This window comes from Pseudophryne corroboree, chromosome 4 (assembly GCF_028390025.1).
Source record: "Pseudophryne corroboree isolate aPseCor3 chromosome 4, aPseCor3.hap2, whole genome shotgun sequence".
Lineage (NCBI taxonomy): Eukaryota > Metazoa > Chordata > Amphibia > Anura > Myobatrachidae > Pseudophryne > Pseudophryne corroboree.
In genome coordinates this window covers 304,892,082-304,915,701 of record NC_086447.1, presented here as the reverse complement: position 1 = coordinate 304,915,701, position 23,620 = coordinate 304,892,082, and the positions used below count along the sequence as shown (strand labels likewise).

The window sequence follows — 23,620 nt, the reverse complement described above, 5'->3', positions numbered from 1 at the left end:
GTAAATTTAGGAAGGAGGAGATTTACAGTACTTACCCAGTTTTAGCAAAGTTTGTCCAATATGTCATTACTACTGCACTTAACATAACATCATTTTTAGAGAAATTACAAGGGAATAACTCTGTAGGTCCAATCATAGGTATCCCAAATACATAAGGAACTTCATCCCCATGGGAAGCATCTGCCCAAGCAGGCACTTGATCTGATTGGCAATGATGGTAAAAGGCATAGAAATATGTAGGAGAACCAAAGTTTGAGTGCAGATCTGCAGTTGCCACTGCTGGTGCAACCCACTGATGGTCAGTGAACAATGCTAATAACGTCTTTCTTCTTGTCTCAGGATTATGTCGATCCGCCCAATCCGTATACATAAATTTGATAGTTTCCCTCATTATATCTTTTCCTTCTGTATATCCATATAAATTATCCACAAAATTAGAAACTGCAAAGTCAAAATCACTTGCTGAAATGCCATCCTCATGGTCCACAATACTTTCCACAAATTTTAGTCCTTCTCCTTGGTTTACACCCAACATGATATCATAGTTGAGGAATTCCCCTTGTTCCATTAATATCTGAGGGTCGTCAGGTATGACATCCCCATCAATTACTGGTCCAAAGGCTATGTGATACCTTGCTGGCTGTATGTCTTGGTCCACAAGTTCTCTGTAAGGCTTTTTCTGTAGACACTCCACTAATTCTACAGTATCAGTCATGTTGCATCCAACTTTTGTTGCTAAAATCCGGGCATACTTAGCAGGCTGAAAACTAACTGCCCAACTAGACAGGGCAGTTCCACTTTGTGCAATTGCTCTTTGAAAGAGACCTGTGGGAAAAAAGAAAAATTGCAAAATCATTTACATATTGCACAAATATAAGTAATTTTATTAGGATGTCTAAGAACATTTATTTTATTTTTTCCCCAGAAAATATAAATAACAAAATGTATGTAAACAAAAACATTGGAAATAGTTTCCTTTTTTAATGAAAATGGTGTGATATTGCTTGGAAATTAATATCTAAATAATTTTAGTATAGATATAAGAAACAAAATGTAAAAAAATACATAATAACATGCTTTCATGCAAACATAAATGTTGGAAATTAAAATGGTGAAAGCTACAGTAGATCTGTACATAAATATTTTTCACTCTAATGACTGTAAACTATACAAATGTGTTCTCATACAGTACATCTAGCCTCAATACTCCATGCAGCGTGAGATGCTTGGAGCGAGTGAACAGCTAGGTCCCGTGCAACTCTGCTAGCGTCAGGCATCTTTTTGTTGCCGAATATGCATCTTAATCGCAACACAATGTGAATAGCATGCACCAGGAGATTGTGCTGATTAATGTGTCCCCTTATATCTGTGACTGCGATGCGTTCACATCATGGGTTGTATTCTGCGTCACAGTGTATGGTAGCGGATGGTGAATATCTGCTATGAGTACAGAGGGGAGCTGGCTGAGGTCCATTAGCGAAGGTACCAGGAAGCTATGCTCCCTTTACCCATAGCTTTATGTGTGGTAGCTGCCGGCATTGAATGGGGAGCTGGCGGCTACATCAGGATATGGGAGAGAACATTACGTTGCAATGCAGGTGCGCCAGGACATGCTGGTATATGCTAGCCACATCTGTACAGAGCAGAATAGAATTTGCATTAGAAAAAAGCTGCAGCTGTTACAATGATAGCACTTTGTATAAAGACTCAGAGACTGAGTGACACAGAGACATACAAGTGTTGCATATTAAATTAATCCGCACCATCTCATGGTGTGTCCCAGCCATATTGCTTTTAAACTAAGATGCATTTTAGCTAAAATATGCAGAAAAGATGCCCAATGCTAGCAGAGTCTCACGGGACCTGGCGCGCCAAGAGGCGTGACTGCAGCAATAATGTATGAGGACACATCTGTACAATGGTGATTATTTTTTAAGTTAATACCTACATTATATAAAATTCTAATGAATTTGCACTTTTGCCATAATAAATGTTGGATGGAACCAGGATTTATTAAACATTTTATATACAATTATACAGTATATTAGGTCAAACAAAATTATTACATTTTATTCTGATAGTATAAAGGACACTTATATTGAAATTGAATATAGTCTATACAATGATTACAAAATGTATCAATAATATATGGAGATGGGAAGATTGAACCATGATTTGAACTAGAGTCAGCAGGGCCAATCTAGAGTGAATACTATGCCAATTGGCATAGCATATCTTGTATTAATTCACGCTGTGCATGCTTATGACTGTGGGCCCATGCAGAGTTGCGTGATTCTACCAATATGCCTGCAGGGGCAGAAGGGGTGGGATCAGCCAAGTATAGTAAGGGCATGTTCATGCAATACCAAACAGACAAGGAAAGAGAAGAATGTATGTGGGGAACCATATTATTTGCAGGTGGTCAGGGGAAGATGCATATAGCAGACAATGATGACGATGATAATAATAATGATGATGATGATGGTCACCAGCACTAGCAAACCCCTTATGATTGGCTTTTTGAAAAACATGCTGCTGAGACTGATTAATGCTTTCTAAATTACTCTGGCACAGAATATGCAACGTAAGCATTTTGCATGAGTCAGAGAGTTGTTCCTACTATATCGGGGAAGTTTTTGAAGCTTAATTTATGCCTAATAGCAAATGCACTTGTTGCACATAAGTGGTTTATAACATGGGCAAAAGTGATTCCTAAATTTATGTAAATAATGCCTGGCAAAAACCAGATGCATATTCTACTGTTGTTAACAGGAACATATATCAAGCTCCTCATATTGGAGGAAATACTCTACGTTTATTGGCTCCTGTGTGCGTGTTGTGCCTGCCTGTACTTGTAGCGCCTCGAGAGCTTGTACAATATTTTTACATATTTATCCTGGTTTGCAAACAACATATTTCATGTTTAAATCCTGTGGTTTGGGTCATTAATCCACACACTGCATGCCAAACTGCACTTTATTATATCACCCCCGTTATGTCTATTAAGTTGTGACATTTTATTAAATCATAGTGTTAGTGAACCTTGTGACTATAATATGTGTGATACAGTATATTCCTTATTTCTATTCATCTCAGGGATAAAGGGTGGTAAGAAATGCAATAGAAAAGTATAACGCAATTACTGTACATACTAGCTCTCAAAAATGTAGATCTCTAAAGCTGGATGGTCAAAGCTAGATGTGCACATGGACACACCCTCAGTGGCTGTTTCCTTTTTTTATACCTTTTTTTACCCTGCATATCATGGAGACACCTGACTACCATGACACACACTCCCCTGCAAACTGTGACAGTTGGGTGGTACAATGCGGTATTACATATCTTCACTTTTACCAGGAACAATATATTTAAAATTAAATATTTTGGCTGAGGTTACTGTATGTTATTTGTCAAAGCTAAGGGGGTAATTTCTGGTAAGCCGGTAAAAAAAAATTATTGCAAAAAAAATGACTTTTTCATGATTTTTTTGCCCGTTGTTTGATTTCAATTATTTTTCCACAGAACAATGTATCCGTTTTCTTGTAGAAACACACAGGATCTAGGATAAGTTCCCGGACCCATGTGTTTTTAAGATCGCGGCTGGAAAAACTGTAGATTTTGTTTCTCCTACCTCCGGGGATCAATTGACCAAGGTAATTTTAGTACAGCTAATTGAATTTCTCCCTATGTCTTAACTGTTTACTTGACATTTATTTTTGACAGCAAGTAGGTTTGTTTGCAACAGACTGGGAATTCTCTGTTTAGTATGGTAGCAATGGTTATATACCAAAACAGTATGAATTACTTTTAATAAGGTAATAGGAAAGAACAATTGTCACAAAGAAAAGAAAATGTTAGACTAGAACCTCATACTGCAACTAACAAGATGTTTGTAATATCATACCTCCCAACATTCTTCTTATGCATACCAGGGTCCGCTCAGTGCACCCTGCGGCTCGCAGGTAGGACAGTGGCACAGTCCTCAAATAGCGGGACTGCCCACTAAAATCAGGACAGTTTAGAGGTACGTAATATTTCAAGTGGACGATTCAGGTAATCCTATTCTTTTTAATTCAAAAGCAGTTTTAAGGGGATGATCTTTTTTACACTGTGAGCCTATATGTCAAATGTAAAAGTATAAGAAGGTAAATTATAGAAATATTTATTTAGAACTTTAAAATACATGCTAAGGAGAATAACCTGTGGGCCTAGCTATAAGTCCGCAGCTAAGATTTCAAATATCAAAATTTGGACTTTTTCCAAAACAGTTTTTTATGGCTGTACATTCAAGTCATATATTAAATATAATTAATGAACTATTTTATGCCAAGCATTAATCAAAAATGAAAAATAAAACGGGCATGAACTAAACAACCTTTATTAGTACTGTGTGTGCAGCCAGTTCATTTCTATAAGAAAGTCTAAACAAATTATTTTAGGATAGATCCAGGGCTAGACAGTAATCTGCCCCCCCCCCATTCAAATTATGCTACACAGTAGTACCCCTTATACATGTTATACTACACAGTAGTTTTTTACCAGTAGTAGTGACCTTTACATACATAATGCCACAGAGTAGTGTCCTTATACACATTCTGCCACACATTAGTAGTGCCCTTATACACATTAAGCCACACATTAGCAGTGCCTTTATGCACATTATGCCACACATTAGTAGCCCCCTTATACACATTATGCAACACATTTGTAGTGCCCTTACACAGTGTCCAAGAATCATTAGGATATTCCAGGGTCAGAAAATATGCAGTGAAACTGTCTGTGGGGAAATGTTCATCTCCTGAAGTAGGCTGTCACTTCAATAGAAGCCTCCCCAAATGTCTGTGACTATGTGTGGAAGGGGTTGTGCCCAGGGCTTCAGTTATAGGTGGTACAGAGGCTCTGGTGCATTGGATAGTGTCCCCAGTCTTACCCCTAGCTAGGTGGAAACAGTGGGTCTGCAGGATGCTGGACAGAAGAGCTTGCTGCCAGCTGGCATAATTGCAGAATCAGCACCTCCCAACTTCCCAGATGGTGCCGATAATAAGGAGTGCTGTTGAGTCTCAACATGGTGGGAGCTGGCGTGGGGTCCGAAAACCCCCCTCAAATCTTGCACCCACGGCTCATGCCCACCCAGGGCACCCACCCCTTGTTGCAATCCTGCCTTTGCCTACCATGCACATACCAGTATTTTCAACATATTTATGTGATTGATAACATCAACCTGTAACATCAACATTGAGGGATACTAAGTGATTCTAAAATCATTACTGGTATAGATAATGACACTGTATTTCCAAAATATGAGCTAATGCAAAGCTAACTTATAATTAGAGATGTGCGCCGACCCCCGCTTTTTTGTTTTGGTGTTGAATCTGTATCTGCCTTATTTTTTGGATCTGTATTTGGTTTTGCCAAAACTGCCCTTGTGTGTTTTGGTTCTGTGTTTTTGTCAAAAAATCATAAAAACAGCTAAAATCAACAAATGTGGGCCTGTTTTTATTCCTACAGTATTATTAATCTCAATAACTTTAATTTCCAGTAATTTACAGTTAATTTGACCATCTCACAGCTCACAATATGTTTTTATCCATGTTAGGCCAAAGGCTGCAGTGAGTTGGCTGGTTACTAACCGACACAGCAGTGGCACAAACAAGCGGCAGTTTATGGCACATCTATGAAACATTACCAGCAGTGCAGAAATGAAAAGTGGTGCGAAATGGAATTGTCCTTGGGCTCTACTTTACACCCTTAAGTTGGATATTAAAAAGCACATGCAATCTTTAACAAACCAAGCACTTTAGTGACAGTGACTTTTGTGGCTGAAGTGCTTGCTTTGTTTGGGCTCCCACAAAATAATCTTTTGGAAGGACTACCTCCAATCACTAATGAGGAGGTTGATGATCAGGGCATTAATTACATTTTAATCTTGTACAATAAATTTCATAAACTTGCCACAAATGATGTAACATGGAGGAATTGCATAGATGGCTAACGTCCCTACCTCTACTAACTTTGGCCTCACACATGGAGTAAATGCCTTCACAAACATTAACAGGATTTAAGTAACAATAATCTCACACCAAAAAGGTTGCTTATTTGGGTTTATGCCCAGGCATCACAATGGCTTTCATTTTATCACGGGTAAGAACTGCAGACACTGGTGGCTGACTTTCAGAAACAATATCATCAACATCCTTGATAGTATTACACACATATACCCCCCTCATCCTGTTCCACTTGCACATAAAAAACCCTCAATTCCTATTATGCCCTCATCATCACCATCTTTACTTGTACTGCTCCCCAGATGCGCAGACGGTGCAGAAATGGTGAAAGGAGGTGAAAGAGACTTCTCTATGAGGACAGAGTGAGAAATGACAGATTCACACATAGCTAATGTGGAAACCCCTAAATGTGTCACAGTTCTAAATGTACAGTTTATTGTACTGCCTGTTTTTTTTTTTTTTTTTTTGGGGGGGGGGGTTTACACCTCTTCTAGACTCTCTGATTGAAAAGTTCTTGCATTGTCATAAGATGCAGAAGAAGATGTCTCACTGACAGTCCCTTGGGCATCAGCCTTAGTAAATGACGTTGAGAGACTTGTATCGTCATGACTGGTGGCAGCACCTACAGCACGAGTATGTGCTCTCTGCTCTTCTCTCAATTGTTCGTCCTCCATATCTATCAACAAACACAAACTAATTGGGGTATAGCACACACAGTTTGTACAAAAAATGTATTACCTATGTGTTTGAGTCAGAAATAATAATATATTGCTGCTGTCTGCTTTCACCTATAGTGTCACACAATATGTGTATGATACTCTGACCAGCAGTGTCACAGAAAAATAATAGTATAGTACACTGGGGTATAGCACAAAATTAATATATAAATATATATATATATATATATATATATACACACTGTTTATTATTTTATTAAATTAGATTTTAAATTTTTTGAGCTTTAATGTTTTAAATCACTAGGGTCACACCCCTTGTTTGACAGAGCAAACCTGGATGAACACAGCAGTCCCTAGTTCGACACAGCATCCCTTTATGTAAAACAAAGCACGAATGGGGACTGACCAATTACAGTGACACACAGTACAGTACGTGTATGATACACTGTGGTCTGACTGGCAGTGTCACAGAAAAATAATAGTATAGTACACTGGGGTATACCACAAAAAATAAAAATAAAAAATATATATATATATACATATAATTTTCCAATTAGATTTTTTATTTTTTGAGCTTTAATTTTGTAAATCACTGGGGTTGCACCCCTATTTAGACAGAGCACTATCCTGCTGTTTCAATGCTAGAATGTTTTAAGATAGTATGCCCCATTCTCCTTATCTATGCATACCAGTGTAGCGATGAATCGATGTACCTGTGTGCATGACAATTTAAGGGAGTATTTTGATGCGCAGATTGGATATTGGAGATGACCTAGCACTTCAGAAGTACTAGGAACACGGCCTATTGACCTGGCATACCCACAACTTGACAGGGTCATGTCATATTTTTTAGAGTGAACCTAGACATGTTCCAACTGCAAAACAAAGAATATTGGAGGTGGGTTTAAAGTAGTGATGAGCGGATTCGGTTTCACTCGGTTCTCAAAACGGCATCTTATTGGCTATCCAAAACACGTGACATCCGTGAGCCAATAAGATGCCGTTTTGAGAACCGAGTAAAACCAAGTAAAACCGAATCCGCTCATCACTAGTTTAAAGTATCCATGTCAATTAATTATTATCCTTATTTTTTCAATCATGGAATTACAAGAAAAACACAAAGATTCCAAATATATAGAACTTACTATTATATTACAGATGGAGGAGCATTTTGATTAAAATAACACATAAAGTAGAAATACTCCATGTGCTTTAACAGCACTTATGGGAAAGATTAGGTTTTTTTTTGAATCACTAAAGCAGTATGAGGTCAGGAGGTCGACACTCACTTTGTGGACAGTGAGCATGTTGACCTGGCAATATCGGTTGCGGGATCCCAACACTGGTGTAATGCTCTTTTCTATGTATATCCACATTGTTATATTACTTTACCTTAAATTATACATTACCTTGTGCAGCTGCCCAAGGAAATGTCAATTATAATACTAAAAAAACATTATATTCTTTCTATATTTTTCAATACAGGGCAGTCAGGTGTTCAATGTTACAAGATGTAAGGGTGAAATGTACTAGAGACCTGCATGTAATCATTTTCAAATATAAGACCAGGTTTGTGAAACTTGCTTAGGCTATGTCATGCTTTATTCTGAACTCCAAATACAGTAAAAATGTTATATATCAACTTATCCCTATTTGTGCTGTTAACATAGGAGTATTCAGAGACTGTGTTATGAGTACATTAATATAAGTTGAAGATTTGGGTGGAAAACAAGGACAGTCCTAGGAATACAGGTGGTTGAATCATTTTGAAACCATTTTTAAACTATCAATGCAACAGTTTGAAAAAATGCCAGACATTTTTTAACTTTTGCAGGTTTGAAAAACTGACCCAGGGTGTTCAGTTAGGTTAAATGTTGTTCAATGTTTATTATTAGGTTAAAATGTCACATACTGGACTCCAATTGCTATTTTAAATTGGGTCAATAATGAAGAAACTGGCTCCAAATATTGGGAATATCCAGACCAAACACATTGTTAGAACACACCATTTGAGACATGAGGAAGGCAGTTTCCTTCATACAGGACAATACTTGGCCTCCAATACCTAGGAACCTTTCTCTTTGTCTGTTTCACTGGGACCATAATTATGGAAGGACCGGGTGAGGCTTGCTAAAATAATGCATGCTGCACCCATACTGAGTTACGCATTTTACCAGACTACATGAGGATTTATGAAGGACAACAAGGAAAGGTACAGTAATACATATTTTGGATAATTTAAGTCAATAACTTCTACCCACATTAATTGTTCTCCTTGCTAAGACTGATTACTAGAGATAAGCACATCTCTTCCATAGTATATGTGGAGTCCTAAAACATCTTTATATAAGCGTCATTTTTAATTGCTTATTGTTTCTTGTCACAATTTTTATTGAATGGTAATGCCTCCATATATGTAAAAGGATATATAGTGTTAAATATCTGCAATCTATTTAACCTTCCACTATAACTATATGTGATATACAGTATGTAGGTATTTTCCCTATATGCAAAAATATCCTGCATTCAACCCCCTTTGTGACAATGTGCTTTACATTCAAGCTGATTTGCTCCAAACTCTACATATGCCTGTAGTACTCAAGGAAACTATTTAATTTCATTCTCCTGTGTGGAACAGAAAAGGACAAGGAAGAAATAACTGGGAGTCAAATAAAAAATGACTAAAAGCTCAAGGCTTTGACAATTTGGAATCATGCATGCAAAACATTTAAACTTCCTTCTCAAAGACAGTAATAAATTCAACTCATGAATTTTCAGTGAGAATGTCTTATCTTGCAACTCCTCTTTTAACCTAGATAATGTTTCCAGAGCATCAACCATTAAAATAAAATTGTATTTTGCTTTTACAAGTCAAGGTTTCTTGTGAGAAGCTAAACTTGCCATTGAATAATAACGAAATGCAATTGACCTCATTTAGTATGGTTCATTGGATGTTTCCCAAAAATACTTCTAAGAAAATAGACAAGCAACGCAGAAAAGTGTCCTTGTAAGTTTCCACAGTAAACATAAAAACATCAGTCACGAGAATTGTTATCATGCATTAAAATGTCAACAAAAAAAGTATAATGGTTTATGTTTATATAAAATTGTGAAATAAAATGACAGGCATATGTGGTGGCATGCAGACACCGAAAGGGACAAAATTTGCAACCTGCATAATACCTTTGGTTGAATTGCTCCAACGGTTACCTTCTGAATAATGGGACAGAGTCAACAGATTGACACATGACGCACCAGCACCGGATCCAAAAACAGTTATTCTTAAAGGATCGCCCCCAAAGAAACCAATATTTTCACTAGTCCATCGTAAGGCTTGAATAAGATCAAGAAGACCATAATTTCCCTTTGCAGCTTGATCGCCAGTGCTTAGGAAACCTGAAAATTAGCAAAAGTTGATGTCAGTAAATAATATGAAGTTAGTTAAATACCATACAACAGATCTGCAAATGAATGTCTATAAGAAGAATCTACCAGATAAAAAAGCTGCATGATCATCAGACTTGATATGTGATTTCTGCCTGTTCAAATATGTAATAAAGAAGCTAAGATGGTTTAACATTGTGCAATAATGACCATATACATAATGAAAGTTAAACAGAGACAGAAGTAATGCACATTTCAATTGATCCTTGATGGAATATAGTAATCTTGTATTACCAAGAGATGGGGCTGTTGATCCTTGTATATACTATAAATCTGGATATTAAGGCTTTAGATCAGTGGAGAACAGTAGGTGACCCAAGAAGAACAAAACTTCTCATTCATCCCTGGGCCACACCAGATTTCACTGCTTTGTTATGAAACAGACAATTAGATGAAATGGGAGCAGCTGGCTTCCATGTCTTTAGAATGTAAGCTCTCACAAGCAGGGCCCTCAACCCTTATTTGCTTATACTTCTCTTACTTAAACCATACTCAACGGCACCTAATCCAGAGGTTTTTTCCACTCTGATACTTATGTCAGTGTTATTTACCCTGTACTTGTCCTATATCGTCTTCAAAAGTAAAGTGGAATAGCCTCCCATCAGAGGTGGTAGAGGCTAAGACTGTAGAGCAATTTAAACATGCTTGGGATAGGCATATGAATATCCTTACAATTAATTAAGGTTCAAAAAGGGTTGAGATTGCCTAAAGGATAAAAAAAAGGGCAGACTAGATGGGCCAAGTGGTTCTTATCTGCCATCAAATTCTATGTTTCTATCCATTATGCATTAACCACCCCCCTTCCCAGCACACACTAACATACTCACCCCCCTTCCCAGTATACACTAATATACCCCCCAGCACACACTAATATACCTCCCCCCTCCCCAACACACACTAATATACTCATCCCTCCCCAGCACACAATAATATACCCACCCCCAGCACACACTAATATACTCCCCCTCCCAGCACACACTATTCTATCACCCCCCTCCCCAGCACACACTAATCTACTCACCCCACCTCCCCAGCACACACAAATTTACTCACCCCACCTCCCCAGCATCCACTAATATACCCCCCAGCACACACTAATATACACCCCCCTCCCCAACACACACTAATATACCCACCCCCTAGCACATACTAATATACCCCCTCCCCAGTACACACTAATATACCCCCCAGCACACACTAATATACCACCCCCCTCCCCAACACACACTATTATACTCATCCCTCCTCCCCAGCACACACTAAAATACCCCCCAGCACACACTAATATACCCACCCCCCTCCCCAGCACACACTAATATACAGTACCACTCCCCCATGTGTCAGAATATACCTGAACCATTGCTCCTCGGTATCGGATGGCTGACTGCTAGACCTTCTGGGCTGCTGCTCCTCATGTCTGAAGGATCCTCCAGTGCAGTCACATGTTGTGAACTACCTGACTTCCTGTTCCTGCCTAATCAGGAAGCAGGCTCAGCAAAGCATCGGAAGGTGGTTGCCCGGCTTTGCTATGAGCACATATGAAAAAATAAGTGTCCAGGACCCAAAAAAGACACTCATGGGAGGGGACAGAGGGGAGGGGGCGGGCAGCTGCTGAAGACTGCTGTGTCGAAGGGGTTGGGGGCGACGTTTCTGCCTGTCTGTTATCTAGCTTGAAAGGAGGTGCGGGGAGGAGTGGGAGTAGAGGGAGGGGCCCTGATACTGGATCAGATTTAAGAGCTTCTGTTTATGCTGCTGGCGCCGCTGCTGCCTGTCATACAGTGTGACACGCGCGGGCTGCGGCAGCTGGCAGCAAGGTAAAGTAGCAGAGCAGGGAAAGCACCTCATGAGGTCGGCGCTTCCCTGCTTTCCAGACTTTGCTGACCGGGTAGTGCCGGCACTGCCGGCACCATTATCTGTTATACAGTTTGACTGGCACAGCCAGCAGCAATAGCAAGGTAGCAGAGAGGGACGAGCGCTCATCCAACCTGGCACCTCCCTGATTTGCATGTTCTGCTAAGCGTGTTGTTCAGGCCCTGACCATACTACACTATTTTCTTGTTGCTTGTGTAACAAGGTTTCTGAATCTTGCATTAAACAAGTGGACTCAATTAAAACAGTTTTCAGTTTTGAAATAAAATAATACAATTTTCAATATCGCTTACAAAAGGCAAAATTAATCAGTTTATTATGCTGGAACTCAATTTGCTGATCTGAAGTCTCACACAGCACAGACAAATACAACCTGCCAATGGATGGTTATCAATAAGGTAGTCAAACAATTTCTCTTAGTTAGAATTAAATTATACAAAGCCATATCAGACCCTTATTGTTCTAAGCCAATTTAAATGCAAAACACAAATACAATCTAAATAATGTTTTACACAAAACAATGCATTAAAATATAACAAATCTCAGCGCTGGGGCCCCATATACTACTTATGGCCAGTTACACAGTTCTCGTTGGAGTACTCAGAAGTTCCTTATTACATTTCCCAGTTTAGCAAGTTCTGAGCCTTAATGTACTGTACTTTACATATAGAAGGATGGCAGGGAGGGGCTTCCAAAAGTTTCTGGGTCTCCTCCACAGGCAATAACAGCTGAATACTGTATCAATATGTTCCCTGAAATGCGGACGCTTTATTAACTCACTTTGTGCTGCACTAGTAGACTACAAAGCAACCCTGCCAGGTAGGGGAGGGTAAAAGGGTCTCCTGCTGTTAGTCAACATATAAGTCACAGATATTAGAAGTAGTGTCAAAGTCTCTCTCACTTAGTGTGATGCCTATTTACTTCTGCCTTACTTTCAGCAGCCTTTAGGCAGTGTCCCCTGCTAATGTATCCCCCTGTCACAGTTACTGCCCTAGGAGAGTGTGATCTGTCCTCTTTGCTCACCAGCTGCAGCTCTAAAGGAGGAGGTGCTTCCTGACCCTCCTACACTGGGAGGTGAGTAGCTGCATCACTGTCCTTGGATGCCAGAAGATGTCCCTAAACACAGCCTCAATTGTCTCTGCTTCTGCCATCATCCACCGATTCTCACAGGGATATGCGTAGCTGATCACAGAGTCCCCTAGCTGCTGCCATCATCCACCGATTCTCACAGGGATATGCGTAGCTGATCACAGAGTCCCCTAGCTGCTGCCATCATCCACCGATTCTCACAGGGATATGCGTAGCTGATCACAGAGTCCCCTAGCTGCTGCCGTCAATCTCCTTTCCTTCCAGTCACCGGGAACATCCCTACACAATGCAGCTATTAGCGCTGCTCCACTCTTTGCTCTCTGTCCTTCTAAGATGGCCGCCGCCCAACTGCCAACTGTCCCAGCCCTCAGCTGTTAACTGTCCCAGCGCATGCCAGCTACAGCACAGAGCATATCTTTAACCCTTTCCCTGCAGCAAGTCACAAAGCGTTCAGCCAGGCTGCATTTTGTAGAGGGGGAAAAGGGCACAGAAGTCACATAAATATCCATGGCAGCCCAGATGGGGTGCCACATATTGGCCCACTAGAATTATGCGTGTCCCCACGCATTGCATAACCTCAGCAAAGAGCATTGCATTTCTGAAACTGAAATACAGTTTATACATAACAACATATTTAAACAAAATTACACTATAAGAAGTTCTGCTATAACTTTCAAGACTACACTTTAAGTTTCACAAATGTACCATAAATATTAGTGACACAATCAATTTGCCATATAGCAACAATAACATTTAAACACTTTAACCAGTTACACTTTCTTACAAAACTATTGTATAAAATGGATACTTTTGTTACATAATCACTTTTGCATTTTCTATTGCCAGGATCTAATGGGAAGAAATCCCTTTGGACCTCTTTCCCGGTCTTCTCACTGTCTGTTGTAAAATTGAGATAAATTCTTCTCCACTTATTGTGGTGTATTCGCAGTCTTTGCGATGCCACTCGGGGAAAAGCCAAGTCACAGACTTCTTAGCTTCATTAGATGATTTTGCAGGAACTTGGAGTTCAGAGGTTACCATAGCTGTATCTGATGCACTGGGTTTAGGGGAAACCTCCAAGTCTTTCTCTATAGCCATGTGGATCTCTTCCTCTGTTACCTCTTCCTGGTTTGCTACACCTGAATTTGCCTGATCAAGGTAGGCCGCACTAGAACCGATGTCCTCCATTCTGGCCTCACCCGCACATGCTGAGTCTGGAGGCAGCTGAGGTCCAATTATGTCCTGCAGGCTCCGCTGCCCTGGGTCAACTCGTTCCTCCACAATTAGCTGGTCTATGCGACCCAATGGTTCACTTTGCTGTGAAACATCAGTATATAGTTGTGTGTGTCCATATATTCTCTCTGAATAGCATGGTGGGTAGCAACTGATCCGATCAGACTGTGGTTGATTTGCATTTTCTTCTACTTTACGCTCATCTCCACATTCACTGCATTGGTATCTTTGCTGATAATCACGTGGAGGACCTCTGTAACATGTATAGTGCCAATAACACTTTGGATCTGCTACATATCTGCTGCCTTGCACCGTAACACCACCAGGACCAGTTACATTAGCTGCCTGCGGACCTTGTTTGCCATTTACAACATCAAACTCAACCATTTCTCCGCTATCCAGGCTTCGGAAATACTTCCTAGGGTTGTTCTTCTTTATGGCCGTATAATGCACAAACACATCTTTCTTGGTATCATGCCGATTGATAAAGCCATAGCCATATCGCACGTTAAACCAAACGACTCTCCCTATAACTTTTCTTGGACTAACGTCAGACTCTGGGTCTGCAGCTGGTGTTTCAATAACTTTAATTTGATTCTGGACTACAGGACGAAGGTCCACATTTCTGGGCTGTCCTTCATTGATGCCCCAGTCTATCTCTTCTCCGCACTTTGCTTGTTGCTGCATGAGATACCGCAATTGCTGTGACATTTCAGTTATCCTTTGGGTCAATTCAGCGATTTGTATGCCTATAGCACTTAATATATCAGTCTTTGGTGCCTGATCACCATGTACAACAATTTCTTCTGGTATGTGTGTATCCATGATTTCCTGCTTCACAATTGCTGGAGAATATTTATTTTCTTGGGACCTCAGAATCTCAGGACAGGACAGTTCTTGCCTCTGTATTGTCTCTACCAGTTTAATGGCAGCATTTTTGAAGCACAAGAATGAGCTATTTGGTAACTGTAACTGAAGTAAACGTAAATGCACTTTCACAATCTCACCATGGGATCCGTCTATAAATTGATTAATCAAAATTTCGTCTGTTGGTCGAATTTCTGTTGAATCGGAGGCCTGAAGTTCTCGTAGCGCCTCATGTAGACTGAGTGCAAAATCACGCAACGTTTCTCCTGGCTGCTGCTTTCTTGAGTAAAAGGCCACCTTAAGATCAGACAATGTTCTTGTATCAAACATGGCAACTAGTCGGCTCAGGATCAGGTCTGCTGTTTTTCTTTGATCCACTGGCCATGAAGTCACCTCTCTCCATGCCGTGCCTTTCAGCTGCCCTATTAGAATCTCCACTTGCTGTATCTCTGACAGTGGGTACAGGCGGAACATAGACTCCATTTTGTTCTTAAATTCAGTCAGAGCGTTCCCATCAGAACCTTGAGCATCTCCACTATATGTCGGAATCCATAGGGCTCCAAAGTAATATGGCAAGGTTATTGGATTTGAGCTAGCCATAGTTGCACGAGTACTTGAGGAATCCCCAGCAGCTTGCTTTCCAGATAACATTGTGTGTTCGGATCCTGTTCTTAGTGACGCCAAATGTAACAAGGTTTCTGAATCTTGCATTAAACAAGTGGACTCAATTAAAACAGTTTTCAGTTTTGAAATAAAATAATACAATTTTCAATATCGCTTACAAAAGGCAAAATTAATCAGTTTATTATGCTGGAACTCAATTTGCTGATCTGAAGTCTCACACAGCACAGACAAATACAACCTGCCAATGGATGGTTATCAATAAGGTAGTCAAACAATTTCTCTTAGTTAGAATTAAATTATACAAAGCCATATCAGACCCTTATTGTTCTAAGCCAATTTAAATGCAAAACACAAATACAATCTAAATAATGTTTTACACAAAACAATGCATTAAAATATAACAAATCTCAGCGCTGGGGCCCCATATACTACTTATGGCCAGTTACACAGTTCTCGTTGGAGTACTCAGAAGTTCCTTATTACATTTCCCAGTTTAGCAAGTTCTGAGCCTTAATGTACTGTACTTTACATATAGAAGGATGGCAGGGAGGGGCTTCCAAAAGTTTCTGGGTCTCCTCCACAGGCAATAACAGCTGAATACTGTATCAATATGTTCCCTGAAATGCGGACGCTTTATTAACTCACTTTGTGCTGCACTAGTAGACTACAAAGCAACCCTGCCAGGTAGGGGAGGGTAAAAGGGTCTCCTGCTGTTAGTCAACATATAAGTCACAGATATTAGAAGTAGTGTCAAAGTCTCTCTCACTTAGTGTGATGCCTATTTACTTCTGCCTTACTTTCAGCAGCCTTTAGGCAGTGTCCCCTGCTAATGTATCCCCCTGTCACAGTTACTGCCCTAGGAGAGTGTGATCTGTCCTCTTTGCTCACCAGCTGCAGCTCTAAAGGAGGAGGTGCTTCCTGACCCTCCTACACTGGGAGGTGAGTAGCTGCATCACTGTCCTTGGATGCCAGAAGATGTCCCTAAACACAGCCTCAATTGTCTCTGCTTCTGCCATCATCCACCGATTCTCACAGGGATATGCGTAGCTGATCACAGAGTCCCCTAGCTGCTGCCATCATCCACCGATTCTCACAGGGATATGCGTAGCTGATCACAGAGTCCCCTAGCTGCTGCCATCATCCACCGATTCTCACAGGGATATGCGTAGCTGATCACAGAGTCCCCTAGCTGCTGCCGTCAATCTCCTTTCCTTCCAGTCACCGGGAACATCCCTACACAATGCAGCTATTAGCGCTGCTCCACTCTTTGCTCTCTGTCCTTCTAAGATGGCCGCCGCCCAACTGCCAACTGTCCCAGCCCTCAGCTGTTAACTGTCCCAGCGCATGCCAGCTACAGCACAGAGCATATCTTTAACCCTTTCCCTGCAGCAAGTCACAAAGCGTTCAGCCAGGCTGCATTTTGTAGAGGGGGAAAAGGGCACAGAAGTCACATAAATATCCATGGCAGCCCAGATGGGGTGCCACACTTGGCTTGCTTGAAACAGTGTGTGTTGGTGCCCCTATACCATGAATTTCCATTTCAGCATCTATTTTTTTCTATCTATCTATCTATCTATCTATCTATCTATCTATCTATCTATCTATCTATCTATATTGAACAAAGCCTCTATCCTATTAAACGATTACCTTAATTCCTGTATACTCTGCAAAAATTACTAATTAGGAAAGATGTTAGATTTAGCTGTCTAAAACGCAAGAAGGTGACAGGGACAGTGTAATTTAACCACTTAACTGGTGCCGTTGCATGTCATACGACTGGAGCCAGAAGTGCTTCAGCTGGCTATGTGGCATCACATGTGACCACGCCACCCTGCTGTGTGCCCTGGCTTTAGATAAAGAGATCCATTCTGCAGTTGTGCAGAATGGATCTCTTTTGGGTCCTCGGGCCCCATGCAGTGATGCGGCAGTCTGTGCACTGCCATGCACCAGCATTCTGGAGTGCATGCATCAGGGACCAAAGTGCAAGGAGTGGAACTAAGCACTATTTGCAGAAATCAGCTACAGCAGGGAGAGGACTGATCATCAGTTCTCCCTTATGCATGCTCCGCTGCAATCTGCATGTGGGGGCGGTATATACCCATGGGGTTGGGGGGGTTAACCCACAGGGGGGCTAACTCACCAGTAGGGGTGGAGTAAAATAAAGGTATATGATATTGGGGGAGGTTAAAATAATTGCAACAAAATTACATGAGGGAGAAGTAGTTTTACAAAAACATGGATTTTTTTTTACAGCTAAAAGGGTGTGAGAGGGTGCTATTATAAGGATTTATGACTACCGTGGGGGTCTATTGCCAATGAGGGGTGGTAAGTTTTTTTATGGACATAGGGGCTGTGTGGTGCAAAACATCCCGAAGATATACATTTTTTAAATAAAATATTTAAATATATTATTAAAAATACTTTTTAAACCTTATTAAGTACTAACAAGAAAAACCAACAATTATTGAGCGGTTTTGTGGGGGAAAATTGTCATTTAAGTGCTTAAAAGAATTCTAATATACTGTAGGTCATGTTAAGTGGAAAAAAATCTTTAAATAATGTTACATTTTCTTTTTTAAATAATACAACTCTTTTCCTGTAGATGGGGTTCAGCCTGCTGCCAAATGATATCTTCTGACTATAAGCTTCTTAATAGCTTCTAATCTCCAATGCAGCCCAAAAGGACTACAGATATCACTATCAATATCCCTCTATGAGATGATTCACCAGTTGTCTGATGAAGTGAGCAGTAGTTTCACGATAAACATGTTATAAGTGGTGACTGTTACAGAGGACACTCTAAGGGCAAAAGCATATCATTCATGGTCTCATTCTAATGCTGCAGAATATTAATGGAATGTAAACCTGCGATCCTATTTCCCCTGCACACCATGCAAGTGTATACCATTTTTTCAATATAATTTACTGATTATGATGGCATTACACTAGTACAGTACATATATTATGCAAGATTATGATCTTAGCTACATTTTAGCACAGTATTGTACTGTATGCCTCTATGAAATGTGTGCACGAATGGGCATATTTATCTTTATTTTTTATTATGTTTTAGACCCAGTACTAAATTATCAGGGCAATACATCCACATCCAGTGGTGCTGAGAGGGGGGAGGGTACAAATTACCTGGGCCCAGGTCTGATGGAGGGCCCCAGTGAGGGTCCAGTTGGGGCCCAGGCCACCTCCCCTTTACCTAGCAGCAGCAGATGCAGCTCTTTTCCTCAGCCCATCACACGCTGCTGTGTACTGGGCTGCAGTGTGGCCATGGAGGTGCTTAAAATACTATTTTTTTCAGTATTTTTTTCTAAGGGTACATGACCACACCTCCTTTGATTAGGCCACGCCCCTTGAAAAGTACCTGGGCCCATCCCGGCTCTCCACTGCCCTTCCACATCTACAGAGACACAGCTTTTGATAGGAACCATCCTTGCAAAGTATAAAAGGAAAGCGACCGCTCATGTGATCACTTTACTTCAAAGTTCCAATCAGATAGTTTTACTGTGCTTTTGATTAAAAATGGAGAGACTGTAGCAGATATCTTCTGCACTCGCCCCATCATACATTTCAGGGACACTTAACTTTTGTAGGAATCATCCAAAATTGCTGTTTTCAGAAAAAGTTCTTGAAAAGGCGCTGTTATTAAATATGTCCCTAACTTATCCACTAAAAGTTACTGCTCCAAATAAAATCTATACATCAACCCTTACAATGTGAGCAATTTCTATTTATCTTTCGAGATATAATTATTTTTATACAGTACTGCACTATTATATTCTAACAATTTATTTCCGAATTGAGCAGAGTCTCGACACTATCTTTTTATACAACTGTAAAGTGTAATTGTCATATCAGACCTCCCAAAAGTGCCTATTTTGGCAGAACAGTCCAGCTTTTCTGGCTCTGTCCCGCCATCCCACCCACAGGCTGCAGTGCCCTGGAGTGGGGAGAGTTTGGAAGTACCCCTCTCATCTCCTGCTCTGCTTAGCAGAGTAAGCAGCGAATAGATGTTGTGCGCATGCGCTTTGTGTCCGTCTGTTCACTAAAGAGAGGGACTGGGGGCTGCCCAGTGGCTCCTGGGCTGGTGCACAGCAGCTCCCAGAGCACTGGGCATGCCACCAGTGTGATGAAAATGGGAGGTGTGGCTTGTTAGCAAGGCATTTCCCACAAGTACACATGCGACATTGTTGGGCCACGCCCCCTTTTGGGTCTTGAATAAATACATGTACAGTATATGCATAATATCTACTTTCTATTACCAGTAACTTTTACAAGCAGAAACATAAATATAACATAAAAATACTTTTAGATGTTAAGAAAATTAAGACAAACACTAATGAAAATATGGACAAAAACACAATTTGGGTGTAGATGCTCCTGCATTGTGTGCATGAAAGTAGCTCTTCTTCTACAAATATTTGAGGTGCCCCTGTCGCCTATCTGTATGTTTAGTTTGAAACTCATCATATTCAACAGGACAAATTACGGGCGGGATGTAATAAATTCCGAGCAAGGCAGCCGTGCGGGATACCAGATGAACTGGAATGTTTTTTTAAAGAGGCAATCATGTACAATCATGCATGGTTCAGTCTTGTACATGACTGCCCCTTTTAAAAACATCCGAGTTCGGCCGGCATCCCGCACTTCATTACATCACGGCCTACATGTCTGAAAACATGTGCATTTACACTAATGATCAACTAGCTGTATCGTCATGCACTCAATTATTAGGTCAGTTTCAAACGACCTTTGCAAACGGGAGTACACTCAACTAATCATAAGACTCTAAATGTACCAAAAAAGTAACTAAAATACTTTCAAGCAAGGGCGTAGCTACAATAGGTGCAGGGAGTGCAGCTGCTATGGGGCCCATGCTGCCTCTGGGGCCCGGCCGTCCCCCTGAACCTATTAATGTTACCATTTGCTTTTTTCTCTTAGCAGTGTGCTACAGGCACATCTGCTGTCCCGGCCAGCTCAGTCTCTTCTCACTGTCACTGATGCTAGGAGGAGGCGTTGCTGAGCCTCCAGGGACATCCTCAGACCACGGCCATGCCTCCTCCCTGTTTCAGTCAGTGAGTAGAGATGGAGCAAGCCCGATGTGCTTGCAGTGCACATACTGAAAATAAAACAGCAGACAACAGAACTCTAAGCTGACTCAGTCTGCTCTGTCTGCCGGAAGAAGTGGCGGGAGGGAGGGCAGTTGAGTCGGAAGTCGCCTGTTGTGGGGAGAAAAGAGAGCAGAATGGGGTGCGGGATTGATAATAAAGTAGTATGGGAAGGGAGGGTGGGTACTGCGCTGGTGGGGGCCCGTGGAGTTTGTGCTATGGGGCCTCCAAAGGTATAGCTAGGTCTCTGCTTTCAAGAGAATTATCACAAAAAAATAAACTGAATTGAAACAATTCTGAAGGTGTACATAGCAAAATTACATAATAATGAATTAACTAAAACCAATCACTGTACTGCTTCTTCCCTTTATTTGAGCCATATTCCTGAGAAGCTCTGATAAATGCTTAAGTGATAATGTTGTAATTTGTAGTTTCACTCTACCAAGAGTTATGGGATATTGACAATGTAATTTTCCCAAACTCTGCCATTATATTCAAGGTTTTTTTTTTTTAAAGCACTGCTTTAGCACAGGTGACTTAATTAGTACCTCAGTCAATTTGATTTAACAATCTAAACTTATGCATGGATATCCGTAAAACCTCAGCTGTAATGGTGAAGTTTGGAAAACTATGCACTACTACAAAACATTTAAATAATGAAAAGGCTAATATTTCTGAAGTACTTTTAATCAAACACACAGTTAAATGAATAGTAATATATTAAGTATAAACAATCCATAAAATGTGTATAAGATGCTATCCACTGCTAGGGAGTTTTTAGCAACACCGAATAGACTGCGGTATATATTGTATGTCCAACAGACACAGGGCCAGATGTGGATGTAGTCAGGATCCCGATGGTCGCAATCCTGGCAGTACGAATACCGATGCTGGGATCCTGACCACCAGAATGCCAGCAGTGCTGCCACAGCTATTCCCACTCCTGGGTGTCCACAACACCCATGGAGTGGGAATAGAACCAAACCACAGTGTGGCGAGTGCAGTGAGCCCGCAGGGGGCTTCATTGCGCTCGCCCCCATGCTGGCAATCTGGCGATTGGGATCCCGGCATCGGTAATTTGATCCGGTACCCAACCCGGCCAGATGTACTAAGCCCTGGAGAGAGATAAAGTGGGGAGAGATAAAATATCAACCAATCAGCTCCTGTCATTTTTCAAACATAGTCTGTAACATGGCACCTACTGTAGAAGCTCATTGGCTTAGTACATCTGCCCCACAATGTCAACACTCATCACGTTTGAACATGGTCGTAATGATAACATTGAACATGTCAACATGTCCATGATGTTCACATTGACTATGCATGTCAACACAGATTTTATGTTGACATTGTCAGAATGTCAACATACTGTTTTTCTTCTCATTCATTCATTCATTCATTCATTCATTCATTCATTCATTCAATCATTCATTCATTCATTCTAACCCAAACACTAATGGCAACCCTAACGCTAAGCATAACCCTAATGGCAATGGTAATCCTATCTTAAGCCTCCTCGAAATATCAACATTATGTAAGTGTCGACGATAATGATGTTGACATTTTAACCATGTCAACATTATCAATGTCAGACTTCTGCTGTTGACAATGTGAAAGTCATGTTAACAGCAACATAGAGACTGCATACCTTTGTCAAATAATACACTCTAATTTTTGTTGTGTAATAAAGTTCTACTGCCAATAATACACTATGTACATAGTGATAGATTGATAAATAGACAGACAATAGAGATACAGTATAATAGATACTGTAGATAGATAGATAGATAGATAGATAGATCTCATATTACTATAGTATATTGGGCTAAGCTTCAGCAACTGACAAAATGCCTATTTCATATTTTACCATTATGATTACACGATAAATGTGCTTCCATCTACTGACAAGTCACTGCTAGTGCTATTTTTATGGCTATAATTATGTTATTTGGGGGAAACACGGTTCATAGATGTCTTGGCAATTGAAGGTGAGCTTTGACCTTTGAAGCAAATCAAAGAACAACAGTGCATCAATGTCCTCATCGCACAGCAGCAGAACTCATTCCGCACACTTGTCATTGTGTGCTCATAAAGACAGATCTACCATCTCATATTAATTCTCACTCGCAAACAGGTTGTGTCCTCGGGTCAGAAATGAAGTAATCAGCTCAGCGTGAACTGCAGGAAAACTGACAGTAGATTTGGCAGCCCCATATCTAATAGAGTATATCCTATAGCTCTCAGCTTCCCACAGGGCTCATCCGTAACCTTTATAGTCACTTTTATTTTACAATAATTAGAACCTGAAAATGCATTACATTGTTGTTTGTTTTTTAATAAAATTGCAAGTTACTTCCCAATTCAAACGCATTAATATGCATAGGAGTCTGAGCAGGTGAAGGGAAAATGACTCATTTCAATACAAAGAAAACACTTTTTGTATCAGTATAATTTCGATGTTCTAACAGGGTTGTATAGTGTTACATGATTTATATCTGAATGCATTGCTAGCAGATATTTGATGTAGACTACAATTCTCGGTTTACATACTGTATGTATGAAAGAAATGCTTAAAATAAAATCAATTCTAAAACATGACTGTAAGTAGATAAATAAGTGACTATATAAAACAGATAGCTTATTATAACGAGAGAGGTACAATCACTTGCAAGGTGGTCTTATATATGAGCGC

At 40.4% G+C, this 23,620-nt stretch overlaps 1 protein-coding gene across 9 annotated transcripts in view; it reads right to left on the bottom strand.

The window, feature by feature from the left end:
* NLGN1 (neuroligin 1) overlaps window positions 1-23,620 on the bottom strand; it is a 934,735-nt gene that overhangs the window by 3,732 nt on the left and 907,383 nt on the right. For 6 of the 9 annotated variants that reach the window (XM_063916275.1, XM_063916274.1, XM_063916278.1 and 3 more), the window contains 2 exons: window positions 9,866-10,078; window positions 36-825 (listed from right to left, as the gene is read on the bottom strand). In XM_063916275.1, coding sequence (XP_063772345.1) covers window positions 36-825; window positions 9,866-10,078 — 1,003 coding nt within the window. The remainder of the gene's footprint in view (window positions 1-35; window positions 826-9,865; window positions 10,079-23,620) is intronic. The other 3 variants (XM_063916277.1, XM_063916279.1, XM_063916281.1) reach the window with 1 other exon arrangement.